This window comes from Notothenia coriiceps, unplaced genomic scaffold (genome assembly GCF_000735185.1).
Source record: "Notothenia coriiceps isolate Sejong01 unplaced genomic scaffold, NC01 NC01_scaffold00017858, whole genome shotgun sequence".
Taxonomy (NCBI): Eukaryota; Metazoa; Chordata; class Actinopteri; order Perciformes; family Nototheniidae; genus Notothenia; species Notothenia coriiceps.
The window spans coordinates 144038-166778 of record NW_011350559.1 but is presented as its reverse complement, the minus strand read 5'-3'; the positions used below and the strand labels follow the sequence as shown (position 1 = coordinate 166778).

The 22741-nt window shown below is 42.0% G+C and overlaps 3 protein-coding genes across 5 annotated transcripts in view; 2 read left to right on the top strand and 1 right to left on the bottom strand.

The window, feature by feature from the left end:
- The first annotated feature begins 686 nt into the window (after nucleotides 1–686).
- LOC104950654 (redox-regulatory protein FAM213A-like) lies at nucleotides 687–2957 on the top strand. The gene is given in 5 exon segments (XM_010777199.1): nucleotides 687–1047; nucleotides 1196–1287; nucleotides 1949–2089; nucleotides 2214–2378; nucleotides 2490–2957. Coding segments are annotated over 5 exon segments (741 nt in total). The 5' UTR covers nucleotides 687–818; the 3' UTR covers nucleotides 2604–2957.
- A 662-nt stretch (nucleotides 2958–3619) lies between these two features.
- On the top strand, nucleotides 3620–12038 carry LOC104950655 (uncharacterized). The gene is made up of 18 exons (XM_010777200.1): nucleotides 3620–3729; nucleotides 4224–4319; nucleotides 4454–4670; nucleotides 5518–5655; nucleotides 6132–6306; nucleotides 6380–6556; nucleotides 6665–6812; nucleotides 7629–7689; nucleotides 7796–7979; nucleotides 8425–8651; nucleotides 8741–8881; nucleotides 8961–9076; nucleotides 9235–9326; nucleotides 9604–9695; nucleotides 9787–9858; nucleotides 10285–10896; nucleotides 11235–11335; nucleotides 11622–12038. Exons 3-18 carry the CDS (start codon nucleotides 4508–4510, stop codon nucleotides 11775–11777), a joined length of 2655 nt encoding a protein of 884 aa, XP_010775502.1. The 5' UTR covers nucleotides 3620–3729; nucleotides 4224–4319; nucleotides 4454–4507; the 3' UTR covers nucleotides 11778–12038.
- Nucleotides 12039–12146: 108 nt separating this feature from the next.
- LOC104950656 (leucine zipper tumor suppressor 2) overlaps nucleotides 12147–22741 on the bottom strand; it is a 47777-nt gene continuing 37182 nt past the window's right edge. For 2 of the 3 annotated variants that reach the window (XM_010777201.1, XM_010777202.1), the window contains 5 exons: nucleotides 18173–18706; nucleotides 17135–17725; nucleotides 15739–15861; nucleotides 15228–15374; nucleotides 12147–14718 (listed from right to left, as the gene is read on the bottom strand). In XM_010777201.1, the coding sequence (XP_010775503.1) occupies nucleotides 14011–14718; nucleotides 15228–15374; nucleotides 15739–15861; nucleotides 17135–17725; nucleotides 18173–18679 (2076 nt within the window). In that variant the 5' untranslated portion in view covers nucleotides 18680–18706 and the 3' untranslated portion in view covers nucleotides 12147–14010. Of the gene's footprint in view, nucleotides 14719–15227; nucleotides 15375–15738; nucleotides 15862–17134; nucleotides 17726–18172; nucleotides 18707–20181; nucleotides 20237–22741 lie in introns of those variants that run through there. The other variant, XM_010777203.1, reaches the window with a different exon arrangement.

Below are 22741 nucleotides of genomic sequence, written 5' to 3'. Positions count from 1 at the left end.
TATTAATAATAATTTGCGTTTTTTTTACCATTTCAGTGTTATATTTAATGTATGTAATGTTATGTAAATATGAATGAGATTTATTTATTGAAAAAAATATATTTTAAATGAAAACTATAGGCTCCACTTCCATGTATGATCAAAGTGACAAGGCAGTTCCTTGAACTTCGCATTTTAAATAAATTGCAATTTATGTATAAAACCATTTTTTTCATTTTTTTATTTAGTACCATTGCAAAGACAATCTTTATTTATTCAACATAATGAATGTGAGTAGTAGGTCAACGTCATGAATTTTGGTGTCTGCAAAAGTAAGTGACAGTCCTTCCACCTTTTCTGTAGAATGACCCAACTAGTATAATAATGTGTTAGGTAATTTATATTTTGGATTTACAAATTGAATCTGAAGGCCAACTACAAAGAAACTAAAGCTGGATTTATAAATGAAGTGGAGTACAATATTTGCCTCCAAAGGGTAGTGGAGTAAAGTGACATAAACTGGAAATACTAAACTTTAATGTATTGACTTAAGTGCAGCTTTTGAGTAAATATACTTACTTTCCACCACTTCTGCCATGGGTAACATTTTCCCCGAATGACGGTGCAGTTTTCCTTCAGTGACCATCAACCAGAAGGAGGAGGGACACATGCTGGGAAGTATAAAAACGACTTTTTAGTATTTATTTTTCGGTATCTGCTGCAGACTCGATAACGGCGCCGCTTATCAAACTTAGCTGCAGTTAATCACGTGTTCTCATCAGTATCTGGGTCCAAAAAGGGGGCGGGGTTTGGAAGGATCAACTTTAGCTGGAATTTAAATGCGCTTTTTAAGCGAGGCAGCAACAGAGAACTTGTCAAAGCCAGGATGCATTGAAGTAAACGGACAGAGAAGAGAAATGGCGTTGGGAATCATAGTCCCGGCCTTGGCTGCCATTGGTAGCCTCATATCCGGATTTATGAATTATTTCACTGACATGTTTCTGACAACTCCGCTGAGAGCCACCCTCAAACATTTGGAGGAGACCGAACTGAAAACCCTAAAAGGAGGTGAGTGGTTGTTCTCCGCCAAAGAATGCCAGAGTTGTTGTTTCATTAATTGTCAAAAGGGTGTTGAAATGAGCTATTGTTAACTCCTGTTACTCAACTCTTTTACCCTTTGCCCAACTCTTTTACCCTTTACCTTGTTTCCTCACAGAAACCAGAGTCCTGAAAGCTAGGTCTCTGTGGGAGGGGTCGGGAGCTGTCATCATGGCAGTGAGGAGACCTGGGTGATTTTTGTGCAGAGAGGTAATGTCATGCCAGTGTTTTTAGTGTATTCTCTCTATGACCAAATGTCCTTATGACAGTTATTGGCTTTATGATGGGAGGGATTTTATTATTTTTTATTATTTGCCAAGTCATTTTATCCCACACTGTCTGCCATTCTGTATTGAAGCTGGTGTATGGTCTTGATATTGAGTAACATATTTAGATCATAGACTACAATAAATTGAAGTATTATTTGCTTCTTCTACATAATTTTATAGAAATGTACCCAAAATCAATCTTGATATATTTGCAATGCAAGTCAAATTTCAGACTTGTTCTGACCATTAAAGTATTATCGTCGTATCTCTGGGAACTTTCTATAGTCTTAATTTGGAAACTAAGACAGTTTTCTTAAATCGACATGTTGCTTGCAATTTGTTGCCTTGCCAACAAGATTGCAATATATTGAATCTTAACACCTGTAGCTGGTGCCATCATTCTACCAAAGCCATAGTTTATCAATTATCATAATGTGTGCACCTTCAAATAAACAACGTAGGCAATACATGCAAATTGACAACAGTAACCACAAGACCTTGAATTTGTATATGCCTATGTTTACCAGTTGATGTGTGTGGCTTCTTTGTATTACACAGTGAGTTGTTGTTCACATGACTGTTTGAATCCTCCCCGGCTGCAGGAGGCTGCAGAGCTGTCCTCTCTGATGCCTCAGCTGGATGAGCTCGGGGTCCCTCTGTACGCTGTGGTGAAGGAGGACGTCGGCACTGAGGTCCAGAACTTCCAGTCGTTCTTCAAGGGGGAGGTCTTCTTGGATGAAAAGGTGGAATTATGTTTCTGTTATGAATTGGTACTTTGTTCTGGTCAGTTAATAAGAGTCATTCAAAATCTGTGAAGAATCAGTTTAAGTCTAAATGAATGAATAGGTTTGTCTGCTTCTTTTGCAGAGACGTTTTTATGGACCCCGTGAGCGGAAGATGGGTCTGCTGGCATTCCTGCGTGTTGGGGTGTGGATGAATGGCCTGCAGGCTTTTAAGAGGGGCTTCATGGGAAACATTTTGGGAGAAGGCTTTGTCCTGGGTGGGGTCTTTGTCATTGGACAAGGACAGCAGGTAAAACCTCCTTCTGTCAAGTTGTGTTTGAACACACCACAGAACACACACAAGTCAAAAAAGCACACTTGGAACTGTATAATGATGTTTTTTGTCCCATTTCTCCCACAGGGAATACTTCTGGAGCACAGAGAGATTGAATTTGGAGATAAAGTCAATGCTGAAGATGTCATCCGAGCTGTCAGAAGAATAGCACAAGAACTTCAGCCTTTCGAGAGCAAATAATGATCTGTATTACCCATGCAGGATAAGAAAATATATATATCACAAAGTCTAAAACCAAAATGATTCCAAGCTAAGAATACAAATATGAATGCTTAAGAATGTGTAGTGGTTAGTGTGTGACAAAAAAATGATATTTGCAAAGTTTGTTGGTGCACTGGTCTCGTGGAAAACCTTGATAAATGTTGTGGTATGACTGTGAAGTAAGAGGCTCCGAGTGTGTTAATGATGGTCTTTCTTTAAACTCAAGAGGGAGCAGACCTGATGTCAACACTCAGTTTCCTGTTTTACATTGTTGTACTGTTGTGTTATCTTGGGAACCAAGAAACCCTTTGACCAATAAAACGTGGCTTTGTGCTCCACAGTTTGTTTTTATTCTTACTCGCTACTTGGAAAAAGTTGTTCAGATGTTTGACTCCCTGACAAGAGTCATCAGAGGTCCCATGGCAGAGAGAGAGTGGGAGTGTTTTCAGAGCCAAATGTATAATCAGTCTGGTTTCCATCATCGAGGCTGCCTTAAAAAGTCAGTACATTTAAGGATTTTTAACAGCTTTTATTTGTGTGCATTCTGCTTCTTATTTGAACTTAGATTTGTGCTTAATCGAAATATTAAGCACAAATAATAATCTAGAACTGCGAACAAAATCCCTGCCTTTTTTTAATCCAAACATTACATTTTCAAGTAATATAGATAAAATATGATTAGCAATATATCGTGATCACTATTTAACAACAAGGTACACCTTACATCAGCCTCTTTCTTTTGTAGAAATACTAATTTTCTGCCTCCTACTCCGACGCTGTCCGTTGATTGACATACAAGTCATCCAATCAAATTCTCTTAATCAACTGCAGCCAATCGACATGGCCATGGGGCGGAGCTTATTACCACTCAGAGAAATGCCCCAGCCAGGTGCGTTAGGTCATTTTGCACAACATGGACACAGGTAGGCTAGCAAGCTGACTTTAGTTTAGTTATTTACAGAATGAATGTGAGGGATGCACGGATAACTTTTTGTTGTCACCGTCAACGTACTGCCCATGTTAGTATGGCAGTTTTTTTAACAAAAAGAAGAGCTGCCTTGCTGTAGCCTACTGTGTGTTTTCGCCTCGAAACGTAAAATGTTCGGTATGTATTTTATTTTTGTTGTGTATCTTTTTCGAGATAAGGCTAAATTTATTCCCCAAAGTGTGACATTTTAAAGTTGAGCAGCAAAAAATAAGACTCAAGGAAACGAATTTATCTCAGTTTCGATAATTAAACGTAAAAAATGTCGCCTTTGTGACTGTTTTCTTTAACTTCGCTCTCCGGGGTGCTGAAGCACGAGCCTGCTGGGGGAAACCCCAAGCAAACGACATGAGGACACACACTGTCAGCAAGGGTTCAGTTTAGTGACATGTTGTAACCATGCTATCAACACCATGTGACATCTTGATTCTTAAGTGGGTAAAGTCTGAGCTAAAAACACCTATACAATCCTGTTTAACCTCACCTGCAGAGACACATACTGTACATGTGTTGGCCTTTGTCACAATGGCCTGGATGTAATTTGAGCTTCAATGACTAGATACATGTGTTAATGATGTGTTGCTGTACTTCATGTATTTTTCTGTGAGACTCAGACAGGTGAGAGAGATGCAACATGGGCAGGATTAGACCAAAATGTGAGTCCAGGAAGCCAAAGAGTCAGCTGTCATGTCACACAGCAACCTGTGTCGGTGAGTTGGATTATCCGGCCATTTCAGTCTACTGGCAAACTACTGAGAAAGACATAATAGTCTGTGAATGATGGAAACACAGCGGACAATTTGCCTGAGGATCCCCTTCCTTCTGCTATATGCTGCTGCTGTAGGCTCCTCCACCCGGAGCTGAGTCCCCTGTGTGAAAGGGGACCCTGCCAGCCTCCATGGCTCACTCATCAGACCCGTCCCGCAGGGAGAAGACCCCCGGGAGCCAAGGGTCACACACGGCTACCCGCAACCTCTTACGAAAGAAGGAGCAGCGCCGGCGTGGAATCCGATCCAACTCGCCCATGGGCCGGGTCATCCTCATCAACTCTCCTGTGGATGGTGAGGAGGAGTTAAGCTGGCTGCTTGTGTAGTGCACATTACATCCTGCTGTCCACTGTGGATAAACACTGGTTTAGAAGTCTGGCAAAGAACGGCTGGTCATTCCTTTTCTGAAATTAAGATCCGGATTAGATTTAAATGTGGCAAAATTGAGATTTATTTGGATACCTTTACTTATCTCACACCTGCATAAGACTGACCTGATCTCAAACTTCTTGTCTCAAAAGAACATGTAAAAGGTTGTACATTACTACTGTCTTCATTGAAGAAGCAACATTACATCATAGACACAAAATTAAACAATTTCTTAACTTGGCCTGAATTAATCAATATAATGGAGTCAATAATTAATAATGCACCAAAATAATAATCGAGCCTTTAACTCAAAAGCCACAGAATACAATGATTAAATGTAGTTGTTAATTAATCCATACTTTAAAATGACTTAACTAGTTTCCTTGATTGAGACCTGTAATCTATAATGACTTGTTTTTCTTCTTTACTGCCCTGATTTGGATTGAAATTAGCATGTTTTTAGGGGAAAAACACGATAAAAATAAAAGTAATCTGGACTTTTTTGAAAGTTTCAATAATGTAGAAGACTATTTTGTCCTCAATAAACCTTCTAGCAGAAGTAATCTTGATTTGCATTAGCTAATGGTAGATATTGGACATTTCTTATGTTTGAGTAGTAAGAGAGAACCACTGCTCCATTTTACAAATAGTCAAATAGGAGAGTAGTCGGATACAGGCCTTCATGAATGACATTCATAATTATAATAAGGTGTATTTCTTCTAAGATTAGTGACCATCACTAACACAGCATCCATGTGATATTATTATTTAGGTGGAGATGACTGTGAGGACCTCCATACAATCACAGTGGATAAGAGTGTGGACGGCAAGCTGGGCTTCAGCGTGCGAGGAGGCTCCGAACATGGCCTCAGCATCTTTGTCAGTAAGGTGGAGGACAACAGTACAGCAGGTACACACTGTGAGCTACAGGGGAATACAGTGGTGCAGTGATGGTGTTTTGTAGTAGGTTGACCCGGAAGTTAGCCGATGGGGTTTTTCTTATCAGGATAATCTCCACATATTAACACCACTTTTATACTAGTTGAAGAGTAAATAAATCACCAGTAGTAAAAAGCTGTGTTATAAATGACCTGCATCACTGTTCCGTCACTAATGCTAAGCTAAAGGCGGCTAATGTTCAGTGTGATGACATTAAGTAGTCTCATTCAGACACTTGTTAGCAACTGAAGTTTTTCAGACATATAGAAGCTTGACATTCACAATGGGGTATATTTGACATGTTTGAAGACTTAGAAAAATATGTGACAATTGTGTAAGCTTGTATTAACCAGAGACCTTACGTCAGGGATCTAACAAAAAAATTGATTTAAAAAAGAATCGGGAAGGGCTAAAATGCTAATTCCTTTCCGTATGTGTGTTTTATAGAGGAGGCAGGCCTGTGCGTCGGGGATAAACTGGTGGAGGTGAACGGTATCAGCCTGGAGAGCATCACCATGAGCAGCGCTGTTAAAGTCCTGACGGGCAACAACAGGCTGAGGATGGTGGTGAGACGCGTTGGCAAAGTCCCCGGCATCCGCTACTCCAAGGAGAAGACTACCTGGTAATGACAAACCGTTACTGTTGCTCAGTTCATCACAAACATATTAGATTCTGACATTTTGTCATTCTTCCAGGGTGGACTTGATACACAGGCGTATGGTGGTGGAGGAGAGCGGATGCACTCCTTCAGACGCCAGCTCAGGAAGCGCCCTCCAAAGGATCGTCCACCTCTCCACCACCTCCGACGACTACTGCCTGGGCTTCAACATCCGGGGGGGGAAGGAGTTCGGTCTGGGCATCTACGTCTCCAAGTGGGTACATCCGCTATGGAAAACATTGTCCTAAAAACCTTTTATGTTTATAGCTTTGTGAAGACATTAAGTCATGAAATGATCTCTCCTTCTGTCTTGTGGCCTCAGGCTGGATCCTGGAGGTCTGGCTGAGCAGAATGGGATAAAGATGGGGGACCAGATCCTGGCTGCCAATGGAATAAGCTTTGAGGACATCAGCCACAGTAATGCTGTGGAGGTGCTGAAGAGCCACACACATGTCATGCTGACCATCAAGGTGAGAGTGATGGACAGCTTTTAAACCCTTTATGTCCAGTGCGGCATGCAATAAATATGTATTATGAATTCCTAGCAGATAGAATGCTCAAACCATGGAGCCTTCAAAGTCCTAAAGATTACCTTCTTTAATTATTTTAAACAACATAATTATATTGTTCATGCAAGACTATACATTACATGTTTGGATTATTGTAACAAGCACCAATCTACATAAAAAAACGACATTACTTACATCAATGAAAGTTGATTTTAAATAGGGCACATCTCTGTGGTCAACAGAAACAGATTAATGTTCAGAAGTCTTTACTGCCCAGGTTAGATGACCCGACACACATTTACCTTCCTGTCCTGTTGCCTACCTTTTTCATCTTTAATTCTCTAACAAATGCAAACCCCACAAGCCGCGTTGCCACTCATTCGGCGTAGCGTCGGCGGTGTGTGTGGCAGGGCCCGACAGCTGGCATGCAGTCGTAATATTCCTCGCTCTCTTTACTTGTCGGAGCTTGGGTTTCGCGCTCAGAGAAATAGCCAGGCCGTGTGCATTATTCACCAGGCAGCTGGGATCAGGTGCTGATCAAAGCTTACAGCCGTGTTATCTGTGAGTTTTGCTCCGCGGTCTCTCGCTCTGCCTCTAGAAACTGGCAATCAAAAGTTGCTAGAAAATCACAAAGGGAAATATGTTTTTCTTTGATGGGGTGTGCTGATGGGGCTGTCTGTGTGCTTCTAGAGTTACTCTTTATCAAATATAGCGATCCCATAAAAGTTTCAAGCTCTCTACTGTATCTAATTTGTATATCTGTGGCCATCTTCACAGGAAGCAGGGCGATACCCGGCTTATAAAGAGATGGTGGCAGAATACAGGTGGCTCAATAAGTGTATGTATCTGTTTTTCCATTATCTAGAAAGATCTTTAACGATCGCATAACACGTTGATACTTTGAGATGCATTTTAGTTGGATGATCTTTCGTTTTCTTCCTCAGTGTCCAACGGGACTCAGAAATCCTCCTCCCAGGGTTCAGAATCCAACTCCTCTGGCTCCTCTCTGTCGTCTGGGACTCCGGTGAGCTCTCTGAGCGGCCTGTCGCAGGTCATGTTCCCTCCCAGCATGCCCTTCTGTTCAGACATGGTGGATGTCTGCATCTCTACAGAGGACCAGAGGACAGGGTATTTTCAACCCAAATAAGAACACAACGACAATAAGAAATACGAGACCAAAACAACATTTTATTTTTACAGATCTCTTTACTTTACAAACTTTTTTTTAAAAAGTCTCTTTTCCACTGCAGACATATTCAATCCATACCAGTTAGCGTTGAGCCTTTCAAAACAAGATTTAAAAAAACGGTTTCCTCATAGAACGGCCCACACTAATTATTATTGTTGTATTCATTAGAGAAAGTTGAAACCATTTATTTTAGTTTGTATTGGATTGTAGTATTATTTTGTGTCATATATATATATACAAAATATAAAAATATATATTTAGTGCTTTATTTGAAAATCTCAAAAGAAGCTTTAAATGGACAACATGTTTAGATAAATAGTGCAGCCCTACAACAGGTGTTCACTTACAGACTACACCGGACTTCATGGTAGTTTTTTTGTCCAGGTTTGAGTCCGGGCGAACGGAGACGGCCATGCAGACGGACCTTCCATCCCAGAGGTCGGCTGCAGAAACCACGCGCAGCCTGGGACGAACCACGCTGCTCAAAGACACAGTAATCCGTTCTGGGGAGGGCGGGGGGACCACAGAGTCCACGAAGACAGCCGTGCTGATGGCCCTCAGCCGACCGAGCCGACCAATCAGCCGCTCCCAGAGTCAGGTCACTGTGGCAGGTGAGGAGTAGAAAGAGTTGGTAACACGATGAAATAATGATGGAATAATAAGGCCTCATAAATGACTGTCTGTTGCTATCCAACCAAAGAGATCAAGCAGAAGAAAGAGAAGAAGCAGAAAGAGAAGCACCCAGAGAAGAGCGTCCTGCAGCGCTCCAAGACTTTTGTCAACTTGCTCTTCAGAGGGGGGCGCAGGGGGCGCTCCAAGTCGCCGTCCACAAACAAAGCTGGTAAAAGTAGTTTTTACCTCTTGTTCTCAAAACAAAAGCGAATGACTTTTTGACTGATTGTTCTCTGTGCTGTTTTCAGGGGGCAGACATGTCAGTGTAATGCCAAATTCAGAGATGCTAGGAGTGGTGGAGGACATGGCCCGCAGGCTGCTGACGGAGGAGGAGGTGGCCGCTGTGATGAAGACGTGCCGAAGGGTATGAAAATAAACTGAGACAATGTCGTTTTTACATTTGCTGACCTTTGGACTCTCCATGTAACAGTCTTTGTCTGCAGTTTTTAATCACAAAAACAGATTTCACATTGGTTCTGAGTAATTATAAACTGGGTACTATTTTTTTAATGTTACCCTCAGTACGTGTCGGATCGATCGGTGGAGAACTTGATACGCCACCTGTTGGCCGTGCTGGACAGACCGGAGAAGCTGCTGCTGCTCAGAGAAGTCCGGTAAGCAGAGCAAGGAAAAGAAAATACTTGTGGATTAAACTCTATTCACAAAATAAGGACTTCTGCTCTCCACTCAGGACTGTGTGAATCTAGATAGAGAAACTGTAGTATTACTAACACAGCCAGAAAAGTGAATAAGGATAAGTGAATAAGGATAATCTTATTACATCCAAATGTTTCACAATAAGACACAGATGACTTAATTTAACATCCTTTGTCACGCAACACAACAGTGAAAATGTGTTATTATGATATACCCTGTGGTCTTGTTTCTCAGGATGCTGCTTCCTCCTCCTGACCTGAATGCATTCAATAACCTGGTGACCCCGATCGAAGTCGAGGCCTACGATATCCTCAAGTATCGTTCAAGTGCGTGAGATGCATGAGAAATACTTGGCACATATCTGAACAGTCCTTTATAGGCTCCTTTTTGTAACATTGTTTTCTTTCTTTATTGTAGTCAAAACTCCTCTTCTTCGCTCTCCCAGATCTGGTCGAGTACCAAAACGGCGCCTCATCACTCCTATCCCGGGTCAGTACACTTCATCTCAGCTCTAAATACATCTTTTATTTTTATGTTAGCCATAACCTGGTTTTGTATAAAAGGGTTTTTCTGCAGTTGTTTCTTAGAATTAGAGTGATAGTGTTCTGAGGGAGATATTATATCTATCGAAGGCTATTTCTGCCAAAGAAAAAAAAACTAACCTTGAAGTAAGGTGTGACAAGAATAAAAACACTCTATTCAAAATGAAGAAAATGTGTTTACATTTTAAATCAAGTATTTCAAGCAGAATAATGTCTTACGGTCTAATAAATCTGATAAGCCATGAGAATTTATTTTTTATCCTGCATTCATTTGTATATAAAGGCTTCCATAGGTCCCCAATTTGTAACCACAGCCTGAGGTAACTCTGCTCAGATCATACAAAAGGTTTGTATATAACCTGTATCCTTTCAGATTTCAGGGGAGGCTTTGAGCTCCACAATGCTGAGGAGGTGGAGAAGGAGAGCCACCTGCTGGACGAGCTGGAGAAGCTCAGTGTGCAGGGGCCTCAGGGGGCCAGGGAGAGGCCCCCTACCTCCATGTCCTTCACCCCGCTGCTGGACATCCCAGTGGACGGATACTACTCAGAGTCCAGAGACATCAGATCGCCCTCCTCCAGCGCCATGCTCCCCAACTGGCTGCTGGCCCACAACGAACACCCCCGCCCCCCGCTCCGTACAGACATTGGCACCATTCGCTCCGTCCACTTTGACGAGGTCTCGCTGCATTCTGCCTCAGACACTTCCTCAGAGAGAGGCAGGTCCCCGTTCAGAAACGGACACTCCACGGGTGAAAAGGAGAAAAGTGGAGACAGAAGTAAAGGCGGCGTGTTCACGCTGCAGAGTGCGGCGCGCAGGAGTCGCCCCTTGTTGTCGCAGGTTTTCAGATCGAGTCCGGATCAGCGAGCGGGGGGGGAACAGACTAACGGACACCAGGCTTCCACTGAGAACAGACTCAATGGATCTGAGTCTGAACAGGAGTACGAGCTCAAAACTGTCAGCATCTCCAAGACTAAACAGTCACTGGGTAAATGTGTTCCACTGATTGCATTTCAATTATAAATAGTACGATTTGTCATAATACGGAGAATCTTTTAAGTCCAAGTTTTTAGATATTTCTATATGTCTCTGAGATTACCCTCTCCACCCAACAAACAATAACCCTAGTGTGATTGGATTTGTTTTTGGTGAGCATCAATTTTTAGGCAGACATCTCAAGAACCTGGACAAATGGAGTATAAATGTTTTGCACAGCCTCTTCACTGCACATGGTACATGGTTAACCTGTATTGGTGGAACACCATGTCGTGTAAGCACACAAATCTAAATACTTCACTGACCTCCACTCTTGTTCTGGTGTTTCAGGCATCAGTATATCTGGTGGGATGGAGTCCAAGGTTCAGCCGGTGGTGAAGATCGAGAAGATCTTCCCCGGAGGAGCGGCCTCCACCTGTGAAGTGCTCAAGGTGACACACTAAATTAAACACCCTTTCAATACTTCATACAATCAAACCACCTAATGTGTAATGGAAACCAATATATACTTTATGAAGGTCACATCTTTGTAGAACTTTCCAATAGTATGTACAAGTATTTCCTGAAATAATCAAATGATCCAATCTTGATAAACAATATAAATGATGTTCCTTCAAGTTTGAATTTTTTTATGAATTCAGATGTTGAGGTTCCTAGCTGCAGTAGCTAGCAGTTCCTACCTTGCACCTCACTGTGACTCTCACTCACTCCCCCCAGGCTGGATTTGAGTTGGTGTCTGTGGACGGAGTCTCCCTGCAGGGCGTGACCCATCATCACGCTGTGGACATCATCCGAAAAGCCTTCAGCAACAAGGCCAAAGACCCCATGGTGTTTGTGGTCAAAGTCCCCAAAAACATTTTGAAAGGAGACTGAGACTCATCATGAATTTATTTCTGGGACTAAACGCAGAGACTTGAACTCCGGCCTGAACACAGAGATGTGCTCACAGAGGTCAGGTATGTTATTTTGCCATTCATGTTAAAGTTTGTAGAAGTTATTGATTACATGGACACTGGTAACTGTTCTAAGCTGAATAACAAACTTAGCATAGAGCAGATTACTGGTATTTGAAACGGTAATGATACAATAAATGAAAAGGAATTTTGTCATAAAATTACTTAGTACTATAGAACTTAAGAAGGGTAAACAAACAAGCAAAAATAAGATTTACGGTCAATTATTTGTGTCCTTAAAGCTGGAAATCATTTTAAAAAAAAACCGCTCCTGGTGCCTTAATATTTCACTTTAATCACATCCAAGGAGCCAATGCCTGTTAAAAACATTTATTTTTACATTGTCGTATTAACATCCAATCGAAAAATACAGCAGAGCAGAAGTGTTTATCTGATTTAGATGTGCAGGATAACAGAATGCAAATTGTAACCAGAGTGCCTTTTTAAAAGCCCTGAAAACATAGAATATAAAAGTCTTACAGACGTTAAGTGTTACATTGTAATCTAACTTCTGACCTGCAGAGGGCAGTCATGTGACAAACATTTCTGTTGTCTGCAGCATTTAATGAGAAATACAGTGAACGCCTCACCAAACTACAAACATTGCCTAAAAGTGAACAAGAGGAGAACTGTAGAATACATAATCCAGATGTAAAAGGATATGTATAACATTGGAATTATATACTGTTTTGTATTCAGACGATTAAGAGTCATTTCCATCTTCTGTGGCTTTCATGTTGTTGAAGAAATCTCCATGTACCACACAGCTTTTAAATGGTGTCTTTTTTAATTAAAAACATAGGTTTGTTCAAGAAATGTACAGCATGAAAATAAACGTTTTATGTCTTCATACAAATACTGTGGATTATAAAATGATAGTGAGGAACCAGAAGGACCATCCACACAGCATCAATATACAGGACACACATCTGTAGGAGCAAGATATAATGTGCGACATTGCTTTGGTCTATTCACAGTGGCTATGTTTTATTATTGAGATGGACAGCATCTCAGGTATGTACTTTATGGGTTCTCTACAGAGGATGAGTTTTCAATCAGCAGAAATGAACAAATGTATTTGTGGTTTCTGACATGTACTGAATGGAAGGTGTTAAGGTCATATTTAATCCAGATGTTACTGTGTTCAATGACATTAGACTGTACAGATGTTCATGATATCATTTCACCATTGAGGGTAAAGTGTTCAGGATATAAGAGTTCAACTGGAGGAGGCCTAAGCTTTAAGTCCCTCAAACTGGACTTTATATTATATTATTAAAACAAAATGTGTGCCACATGACTGAAAAGTTAAAGTTTTTGGTCCCTACAAATTCATCTCGCTACATCTACTGGTACTTGTTGGTCATGATGAGTGGATTCACCATCATCAGCACCTCGCTCTGATGCTCTCACTCTGAATGTGTGGCGTCTCACTTCAACTGTCCATCGACAACAAGCGTGGGCTAAATACACTGATCAGAGCTGACACAGAGTGGGAGGGTGGTGTTAGAGCCAGCCTGGAAGGTGGAGTCACAACCAACTCAGGAGGAGGTCTGGTGAAGTTATTCACACACAACAACCTCTCTGACAAATGCCTGGTACTTATCATTGGGATAGTTTCAAGCAGGGTTGTATGAGGTACTTGCACAGTCAGTGTACACCTACAATAGATGAGGATAAACACGGAACGGACAGGAGAACCAGCACAGAGGCTAATCCTGGTCCTGCTGTGGGAAGGGGCCGGCAGCTAAATGAATTGAAGCCACCAAAAGTAAATCCATATCATTTTAAGTGTACACTTTGAATATCTTAGCTGCTTTACCTTACCATCCCTTTTCCAACATTCGATTTCCTGATTTATATTTTGTATTAGTACCTCATACTTAAAAATATGGACTATAGCTTTATTTCAGGGCCAGAGGACTGAGGTGTCCTACAAATGACTAATAGAGGTCATTGGCTTTTAAGTGGGACTCCTTGGAGAATAGACCAATGAGGCAGAATTTGAATATGGCAGAATTTATGGTAATGAGTTATGCGATATCTTGCTTATTTGTCATGTCAACAAACGGCACAATAGAAAGCACATCTGTGACATGTAGGGGTAAATAGTTAACTGACAGTAGTGCAAATCAAAGATGGAGAGAGACAGGTTAAATTTCCGTGGCGGCGATCTCATCAAAGTTGATCTCGTTGCCGCTGCCCTCGTCCTCCTCTCTGCTCTCCAGTTCGTGGCTGAGCTCCTGCAGGTGCTGCTCCAGCTCTCTGTTCCTGCGATACATCTGCACATAGTTCTGCTGCAGCTGCTTCTGGTAGCGGATAACTTTGTCCTTCTCCTCCTGCCATACCCTGTGCTCTTCCTCGAACCCCCCCGCCTGCTGCTCGGCCCGCTGCAGCTCGTAGGCCAGCTCCGCCCTCATCCTGTCCATCTGCACCTTCATGATCTGCAGGGCCTCGCTGCTGCTCTGCCGCTGGGCCTTTGCCTCATCACTCTCGTATGCGAGCATGTGTTCCTCTGCTTCGTGGAACACCTGACACTGTCTGTTTCCTGGCCCCTGATTGGCCAGAGCATCTCTGAGGTGAGCCATCTCTCCCTCAAGGCGTCCCACCTTCTCTCGGAGCAGCTCTGCTTCGCTCTTGCGCCGCTGAAGTTCGTTCTCGCACACCTCCAGCTCCAGGGTTCGTGTACGGGTGGTGCCGTGGGCCTCCTGGAGCAGGACCTGGGTGTTGGTCAGTTCTCCACGAGCCTCTCTGAGCTGACCCCGCAGGGAGACTATCTCCCCCACACGCTGGGCCAACTCCACCTGCACCTCCTTCAGCTGCTGCTTCAGCAGCGAGATTTCCCCCGACTTCTGACACACCTGGGGGGGGGAAAGAGAGAAAGACATGTTTAGGATGTGTATTCCGTTTTCGGTTTAAATAAATAGGCTTGCAACGGACGGTATCTTTATCCTTTAATCAGCCAATGCTTTAGTCTAAGAATGGATTCATTGTTTTGTCTATGAAATTGCATTTCAACTGACTTTTCATTTTAGATTTAAAAGCATGAAATAACTGTCCTAGTAGACCATTTTTACTTCCTGTATTGAGTGAACAAATTAACAACTAATCATTCTGTCCAATGCAGTTCATTTAATTAGGAGAATAAACATATCTGTAAATATATCACAGTGAAGCTGCATCAAAGTGATGGTTTAAAATAGCAGTGTTTAAGGCAATATGAGTGATATTGACTTTAAAGAATAATGTGTAATGGTTAAATGAACAAGGATGGCACTGAGAAACTTCAAGATGACAGCCCAAGCATTTTTATGAGGTCATTACACTACTTTATAAACTGTCAGTTTAGTACTCCTGTAGTGCAGCTCACCTCCCACTTGCTCTCCTCCAGTCGCGGCCCCAGCTGGATCTTATCGTGCTCATAGGAGGTGCAGCGCTCCTCCAGCTGCTCCCGCTCCTTCAGAAGCTGAGCAAAGTCCTCCTGCAGCTTCTTCTTCTCCTGCTGCAGCTGATAAACCTGCAGTCAGAAACAGCCAGTATCAGAAGTTGACCCGAGCAATTCCTAGTAGGACCCAAGCAGCCATGATAAGAGCCTGTCTGTTCTCTAAATACTGGAAAAGGTGTTTTAAATGTGTCCTTATCTCCTTTAGCACAAGGTACACTGGACCAAAGAAAAGGGGATAAAGCTGTCCCACAATTCCTTGTGACAGCAACATTTAAAAAGATGGCAGACCCTAGTCAGTTACGTAGGCTAGTGCTCTCCTTGTTGTCGTTTCCTTAAGAATGTTCCTTTCTAACATTTTGTGTCAGTGTCAAGGAAAAGTTAGGAGAAAGACACAGGTCTTGTTGTGATTATTTGGCCACAGCCCAGAGGTTCTGACCTGCAGCTGCAGCACCTGCTGTGCACGATGGGCCTTCTGCGAGGCGACCTGCATCCTGGTGGCACAGCCCTGCCTCAGCTCCTCCAGCTCCAGCTCAAAGCGCCTCTGCTTCTCCTCATAAACCTGTAATCACAGACAAAACATATTCATTAGGACTTTCCATACGAAACTAAAACGTCCTGCTATTGACGGATGAGTTCGCAATTATATACAGCGTCAAAGTATTAATTACCGCCCTGTTTCAAATAGTAGTGAAATTGTGAAAATTAACCTTTAACTGCCGGACCAAGAAAAAAGCTATGGAAAAATTATTTTTTTGCATTTTCTTATCAAATGGGCCACAAATAAGCACAAACACATTTTTATTTTGTGACTGACCACACAGTTTTGTTTTTATGAGCCTCTACCAAATGGTCGAGCTGGCCTTCTATGGTAAAAGTAATCATCATATACAGTACAGTATTTGTATGCATAAAACACAAACTCAAATACATTTGTTTCTTTTATGGAAAATGAGCAATATATACAACCAGATATATTCATAAAAGATAATAAATGATAATTGTAAAAAAAAAAAATGGAAAAAAGTCATGTAAAGTGTTTTTCATGATAAAAAACATACTTGCTCATCTTACTGTATATGCTGAATTGGCCTAACAGGAAACCACTGGCCTAACAGCAAATGTCCATATCCTGTGTTGGCCTAACTTGCTCATTTGTGTGCAATTTTGGGCTGAATGCCATTCATGAAAGGTGCTATATAAATTATTATCACTCTTTCACTCTGAGACTCATAAGGCAGTACTACAGTAGATTTAGTAATATTACCATGAATCTAGCCATTTATTTACAATATTTTATTGGAAAACATCTCTGAAACTCTGAAAAAGTCATATTGCTAGCTTACCATAAAAGGCCAATTCAACCGATTGGTTGAGTATATTTTCCAAAAAATAATTACACCCTTGTTAAAACCTTTTTTGTGCATCAAGTTATCTAATTATGTTCAGTCAGTGCCCTGCCACTAAAATATGTCAAATTATATGGTTACCTTACAAAAGTTGACCAAAAAGAGTGATTTCTTCAGAAGTGATTTTTAGCATTGCCAACTTTCTCAGTTGAAGCTAGCTGAAGGGCATTCTGTTTGAACCACAGTGACATCTAGAGTTTGTTTTGTGCATAACATGTCAACCAAAGGGTAGAGCTGGCTGAATCAGATGGAGTTCAACTTCCTTTTTTTTTTTTTATATCAAGACGCGAAATGTGCTCTACCAAATGTTGGTGCTGGCAGTTAAAGGGTTAAACATAAACCTTGACAAATATATAAGCATGGAATTTTCATTTGTTTTCACTTCGAACTCCTAGGGAACAGGACAGAGGGGCAGTGTGTACCAACCTGGCAGATTGCAGCTTCATTCTCATCCAGGTTGTCTCTGAGTTGATGCAGCTCCAGCTCCCTCTCCCTCAGCTTGTCCTCCAGGTCCCTCACCACCCCCTCGTACCCCTCCACCGGGCCGGGGGAGCGCCCGCTGGACCCGCTGTCGGACAGAGGCTGGCCCCGGCAGCTTATGGAGCCGGAGCCCGTGCTCTTACTGGAGGACGAGCGGCCGCTGTCGGAGTTGGAGTGTCCGTGTGCACCGACAGGCGGAGCGCTCTTCATGGGCTCCAGGTGGCCTGCAGAGGTCTCTCCTGACGCCTGGCTGTAGCCCCCGCTGTAAGGGGGGAGACTGGAGAGGGAGTTGCGTCCAGAGTCGGTCAGCTGGCAGGAGTGGCTGCTGCTGCCGCTGTTACGGGTCCTGCTGTGCGAGCTGCTTTTCTCCAAGCTGGAGGGAGACAGCTCTGTGTGTGAGGGGCTCAGCAGGTTCAGGTTGTTCTGGCTCTCCGATGTGTTGGCAGAGTGGCGAGGGGAAAGGTACTGCATGGAGGTACGGCTCTTGGGAATGACAGGTTTGAAGGCAGTGGGCCGCAGCACTGCTTTCTCCATGTTCTGGAGGAGGAATATAAAATATGATAAATACTGAGATACGAAAGAAAGAGTAATAACAAGTGCTTAATATTAATGGTTAACACACGGAAACTCTGAATATCTATGGTTTGGCCACTGTTGTCAATGTTGTAAGGGATTTTTTTAATGCAGTATTGTTTGCATTCCTTAGTGGATATACCCCCTTTAAAGTTTCGAAGAACAGAAATATACTGCCAGTGTATTGGGCACACCACACTAAAATGAATGCAGTCTAATGCAATAGTCCTGCAATATATCAAACATTTGTGTTATTTATTCTGTTGTACTGACAGAAGGTGGATTAAACCTAGACACCTCTCTGTATAATACAGTGTAAAGAACCACAGATTACATCTCATGGTTATAACAAATATAATGCTCTCTAAAATTTTATCCGTAAACTAAAATGTATTTATTCAAAAGACTCACCTTCTCGAGTTTCCCTGACACAGGAATCAGTTTAGGAGGAGGCCCCCCCATGTTCCCATTGAACCCTGATCCTTTACTCTCATATGCGTCACTTCCTGGACTCCCACATGTCACACGGTTGTCATTCCAGTCGCCTATAAAGTCCTCATTCAGATATGTGAAGTTCCCATTCCCACTCTCCTTCTCCAGCCCCCTGATGGACATCATGGAGCTTTCCTTCTCGATGCAGTGCTGTAGTAAAGAGTCTGGGGGCGACTCAGAGCCCAGGCAGGCAGCACCAGGCGTGGCCCTTCGGACCCTGGCTCCCAGCTCTCCCACAGATCGGTGGTCCTGGTAGTGTCCGGGGCGTGAAGCGATGAGGCTGCTGACAGAACCCATAGAATCCAGAGCGGAGGGGGGAGCGTTGATGGGGGGGGAGGAGCCGGAGGCGTGTCTCCTGTGATGTCCTCCACCGAGGCCTGGGTTGTGGGACTCAGCAGATAAGGGCAGAGCCTGAACCAGGGCCATGGTGGCAGCTCAGTGGGGTCACTCGCTCTGAGGGGGAAAGACAACAGAGGGAGTCTCACTCATCGGTTTGATACACGTTCTAACAGTTAGAACTCCAAGTCAAGTCTGGTAATGCTGATAGAAAGTTTAAAGCCTAACAAGACAAATTCCGGACACTCTCAAGTCAAGTTTTGTAAAATCATGTCTTGAGCTTTGAGTACTTCAGAGCAAGTTGAGTCTTTAGGCATCAAAAGCAAGTATTACGGTGTAAGAGATACTTCCAAGTCACATTTCAAGTCTTATAGCAAGTCAGAATTACTGCAAGAGAAGTCAAAGTCAAGTCTTATAAAAGTAGTGTTTCAAAATTGTAATATGTCTTGTTATGATAAGTATCAAGTTATTCCTCACCATTTCAAGTCAAACCTTTGTTAAGATAAGAGGAAGTTAGATGTATTTTAATAGCAGGTCCACTCAGGTGATTCAGGACAAGTCATGGCTCAAAACTTCATAATCAAATCGTGTCATCTATGATTAATAATCATTGAATGGTTATTTAAACAATTTCTTAATTGTATTTTTTTGAAATAGCTGACAAACAACTGCCCCAATCGGTTGCTATATCTCATCTCGGGAACTAAATACTGGTTAAACTGCCATGTTTTTCCTCCCAGATACTAATAGGGTCAAATTCTAGCTGTTCAATCTCCACACCAGGGTGCTTATGAGGAATGCCTACAACAAAAGGCAAAACAGAGATGATATACAGTAGACTGAAGCATACAAATGCCCCACAAGTCCATGGTGGCCCACACACAGAGAACCAGGACAGGCCATTCATGAAGTCCATTCAAGCAGCACTAACAGGGCTTGAGGCATTAGGCTTGCGAGGCATGAGGCAACAGAAGAAAAGGGTCTGTTCTCATTTGAGCCGTAGAATGGCTCCTAACATGCTGGCATCTCTCCCTGACAGCAACAAAGGCTACTGCCTGCACCCATCTTATCAGCCTTAACCTAAAAGTTCATAACTGTGGATAATAGACACACAGAGAATAGGAGGCAGCTTAAACTTGCCGTGATACTTTAGCGGAGGGTGTTTAAAGGGGCCGTTCACGACAATATTAAAATACATATTTTTTCCTCTTGTGGCACTTTCTAATAATCAAGATCACAGCATCAAGGCATTCGTCCATGAGTGGATGGACACTTCATTCTGTGCAGTGATGTGGTAGAAAGAAAATAGTTCAGAAATGAAAATGTTCACAACAAGCTTTGTGGATTATCCAAAGTAACTGGGTCATAAGTTCAAGAAATAAGTTTTGCTTCTAAATTCATCTAGTTTCATTGTATTGTAGAAAATGAAGACATCACTACCGATATCCCAACCCTTAGCAATTCACACCAAAACTATTTTAAAGATTGATAAAAGCAGTACAGGTAATAGGAACAATTTGTATTTTCTGTGAGTAAATCTTAAAGTATGAAGTTCTGTTAAATAATTAAATGTAGGAAGCACAAGCACTTACTGTTCACTCGCTCACTCTCACAGGACTGCTGGTAAATATTGACACTATGAACAGGCGCATACCGACGATGACATCAACAACTTGTCTTGTGGATGGTGAACAGTTGAATGTTGTGTGGAGAACAATGAGTCAACAGGACGCATGATGATGAGGTCACAGTGCACAATGGACCACAGCAGAGCCTCTTCTGCTATAAAAGCCTTTCAGTGAGTCACAGAATATGAGGATATCCGACTGACGGGTGCGTCCTGTTCTTCAGTTTCAGTCTTGTCTGGCAAGTCACAAGCATTTAAAGTATGGTAAGATTGTTCAATACGTCACTCACTGTAAGTGAATCTAGGAAAGTAGTACGACTTTGCCTCCTACTCTGTACCACTCTTTACCTGGAGAACAAAATCCATGTTCGCTAATAAGGTGAAATGAGGTTGACAGCACGCAGACTGGTCAGACACACTACACACTGCACCTGCCGGGAGAGAGCCATGCCAAGTCCTCTTACAACCTGCCAAGTTCACAGAGCGCCTGCAAGGCTTCCACTGTGATTGAACACTGATTACTACACGTTAATTAGCTTATTCAATGACAGGCTGATCCCTACTTACACTCATGACTGAATTACACAAATTAATGAGAACTGGAACTGACATATTGTAATGTGTTATAGGTAAACACTGACATTTCTTTTTTGTAAAATATGTATTGCAGCGTTTGTTCAAACTTTGTTAGTTCCAATACTGTCATGAAGGTGGTACAGCTTTCTTTTTTTTTAAAGCTGTTGTCAGTACAACACTGGTGTATTACTGTACTATAATCAGAAAGTGAAACGCATGGCTTCTCAAGTCCAGGTAGTCACACATGAAAAAGTAAAAAGGAGATTTTAACTCCTTTGTACTGTAAATGTGTATTATATGAAACATTGTTATTTCAAATGTATCCTTCTAATTGTTATACTTTCTATTCCATCTAAATCCTCCATTGATTCTCTTTGGTGCATCCGCACATACAATGGAGTGTAAAATATGTGTCAGTGTGCCAGTAAGGATTCACACTGCATTATTCAAATACTGAAATACGTGTTGTCCTCAAAAGCAGTGTGTGGGTTAATCATATGTTATTTCACTATAGACTGAGAAAAGCTAATTAGTCCTTGATGATATTTATTAAATATAATCCTCTCTGAATAGGAGGAAATCAGATAACTGACGGCTAAACCATAGACATACTATGGTTTAGCCGTCAGTGAAACCCCATATTATCACAATGTCTCTAGAACAAGGTCTAAACAACTCTACAGGTCTTGTTACAAATTTGACCCAAATATCCCGAATTCATGTGTTAAATGCTACTCTTCTTCACTGCGTATGGGTCTGCCCATTTATTCAGACTTTCTGGAAGGAAGTTCTCAACATCCTTTTCTAGGTCACAGGTGTGAAATTGTCATTATGCCCTAAATGATGTATTCTCTGTATATGTCCTGTAAACTACACACTAAACAAGGTGATGTTTTAACGTTTGCTGCTGCATGGCAAGTTCAAACTAACCAAAACCAAGCAATATAAAAAGTATTCAATCTTCTCAGGAGTGTGTTAAAGCTTAGTGTTGTCATTTAGTGGGAATGCTGATACAGCATTCCAACTACTTGTTCTTCTGCGGACAAATTCTTTATTCTTATTCTGCCGGGTTATTTTGTCCCTCTTCTGCTCCCACATCGCAGAAACTCCGTTCAAACATCAAAAGGTTCAGCTCAATCGGGAATCGATGGCTATTACTTTTCTCATTCATAACTTTCATAATTCCCGAGATATATCCCATAATTAATCACATTTTGAACATGGAAGTCAATGGAGAAACTCTTCAGACTTGAACTGCTAACTGTTCCTTCATACTTTCACTCAGAAACCTCATTCCAACTTTAAAATGTTACAAATGTTTCTGACATTATTCGTGTCACACAACTTTTAAATCTGATTCATACTTTTAGAAATATTAAACATTGTTCAGACCTTGGTAAAGAGGCTTTCTTCAGATTTTAACATGTGTGTATTGCGCAGCTCGTTAAGGCTAGAGTGCGTGATGTCACAACTAGAGTGGAGGACCGCTTGAAATTTGCCTTCATATATTTTTTTAAACCTGCCATAATTCCAAAACCCTACATTCCTGAGACATTTTTCATGAGAAACGTAGGAAAACATCTCGAAGCTTGAAAAATAAAATAAAAATTAAGCAAAATCATTAAACAAAATGCCTCTTGAGAGCATGAAGTGACAAAAACTTTCAACATGTCTCCATTAAGAACCATTGTAAATTCAGGCTGATCTTTCCTCACACCACCAGACTTTCGTAGATTAGTTAATCTACCAAAAAGGCCACATCATTGACCCGAAAGTACACAAAAAGCACACTTCAGATGCTCAAGGTCCTTGAGATGCTTCACGTGTCCGAACGCCTCCCCCCCAACTTCGCTTGTATATCACCGGTCCATGCCTCAACAGCTCTATGTCAAATCTGAGATCTCACCATAGGCTGTTTCCATGGAAACTCATCCCTCACCATAAAACAC

Coding starts and splice junctions, on each gene's coding strand:
- LOC104950655 (XM_010777200.1), top strand. CDS start 4,508: ATGGCTCACTCATCAGACCCGTCCCGCAGGGAGAAGACCCCCGGGAGC. Junction 6,307..6,379: donor TCCAAGGAGAAGACTACCTG/GTAATGACAAAC, acceptor TCATTCTTCCAG/GGTGGACTTGATACACAGGC. Junction 6,557..6,664: donor CTGGGCATCTACGTCTCCAA/GTGGGTACATCC, acceptor TTGTGGCCTCAG/GCTGGATCCTGGAGGTCTGG.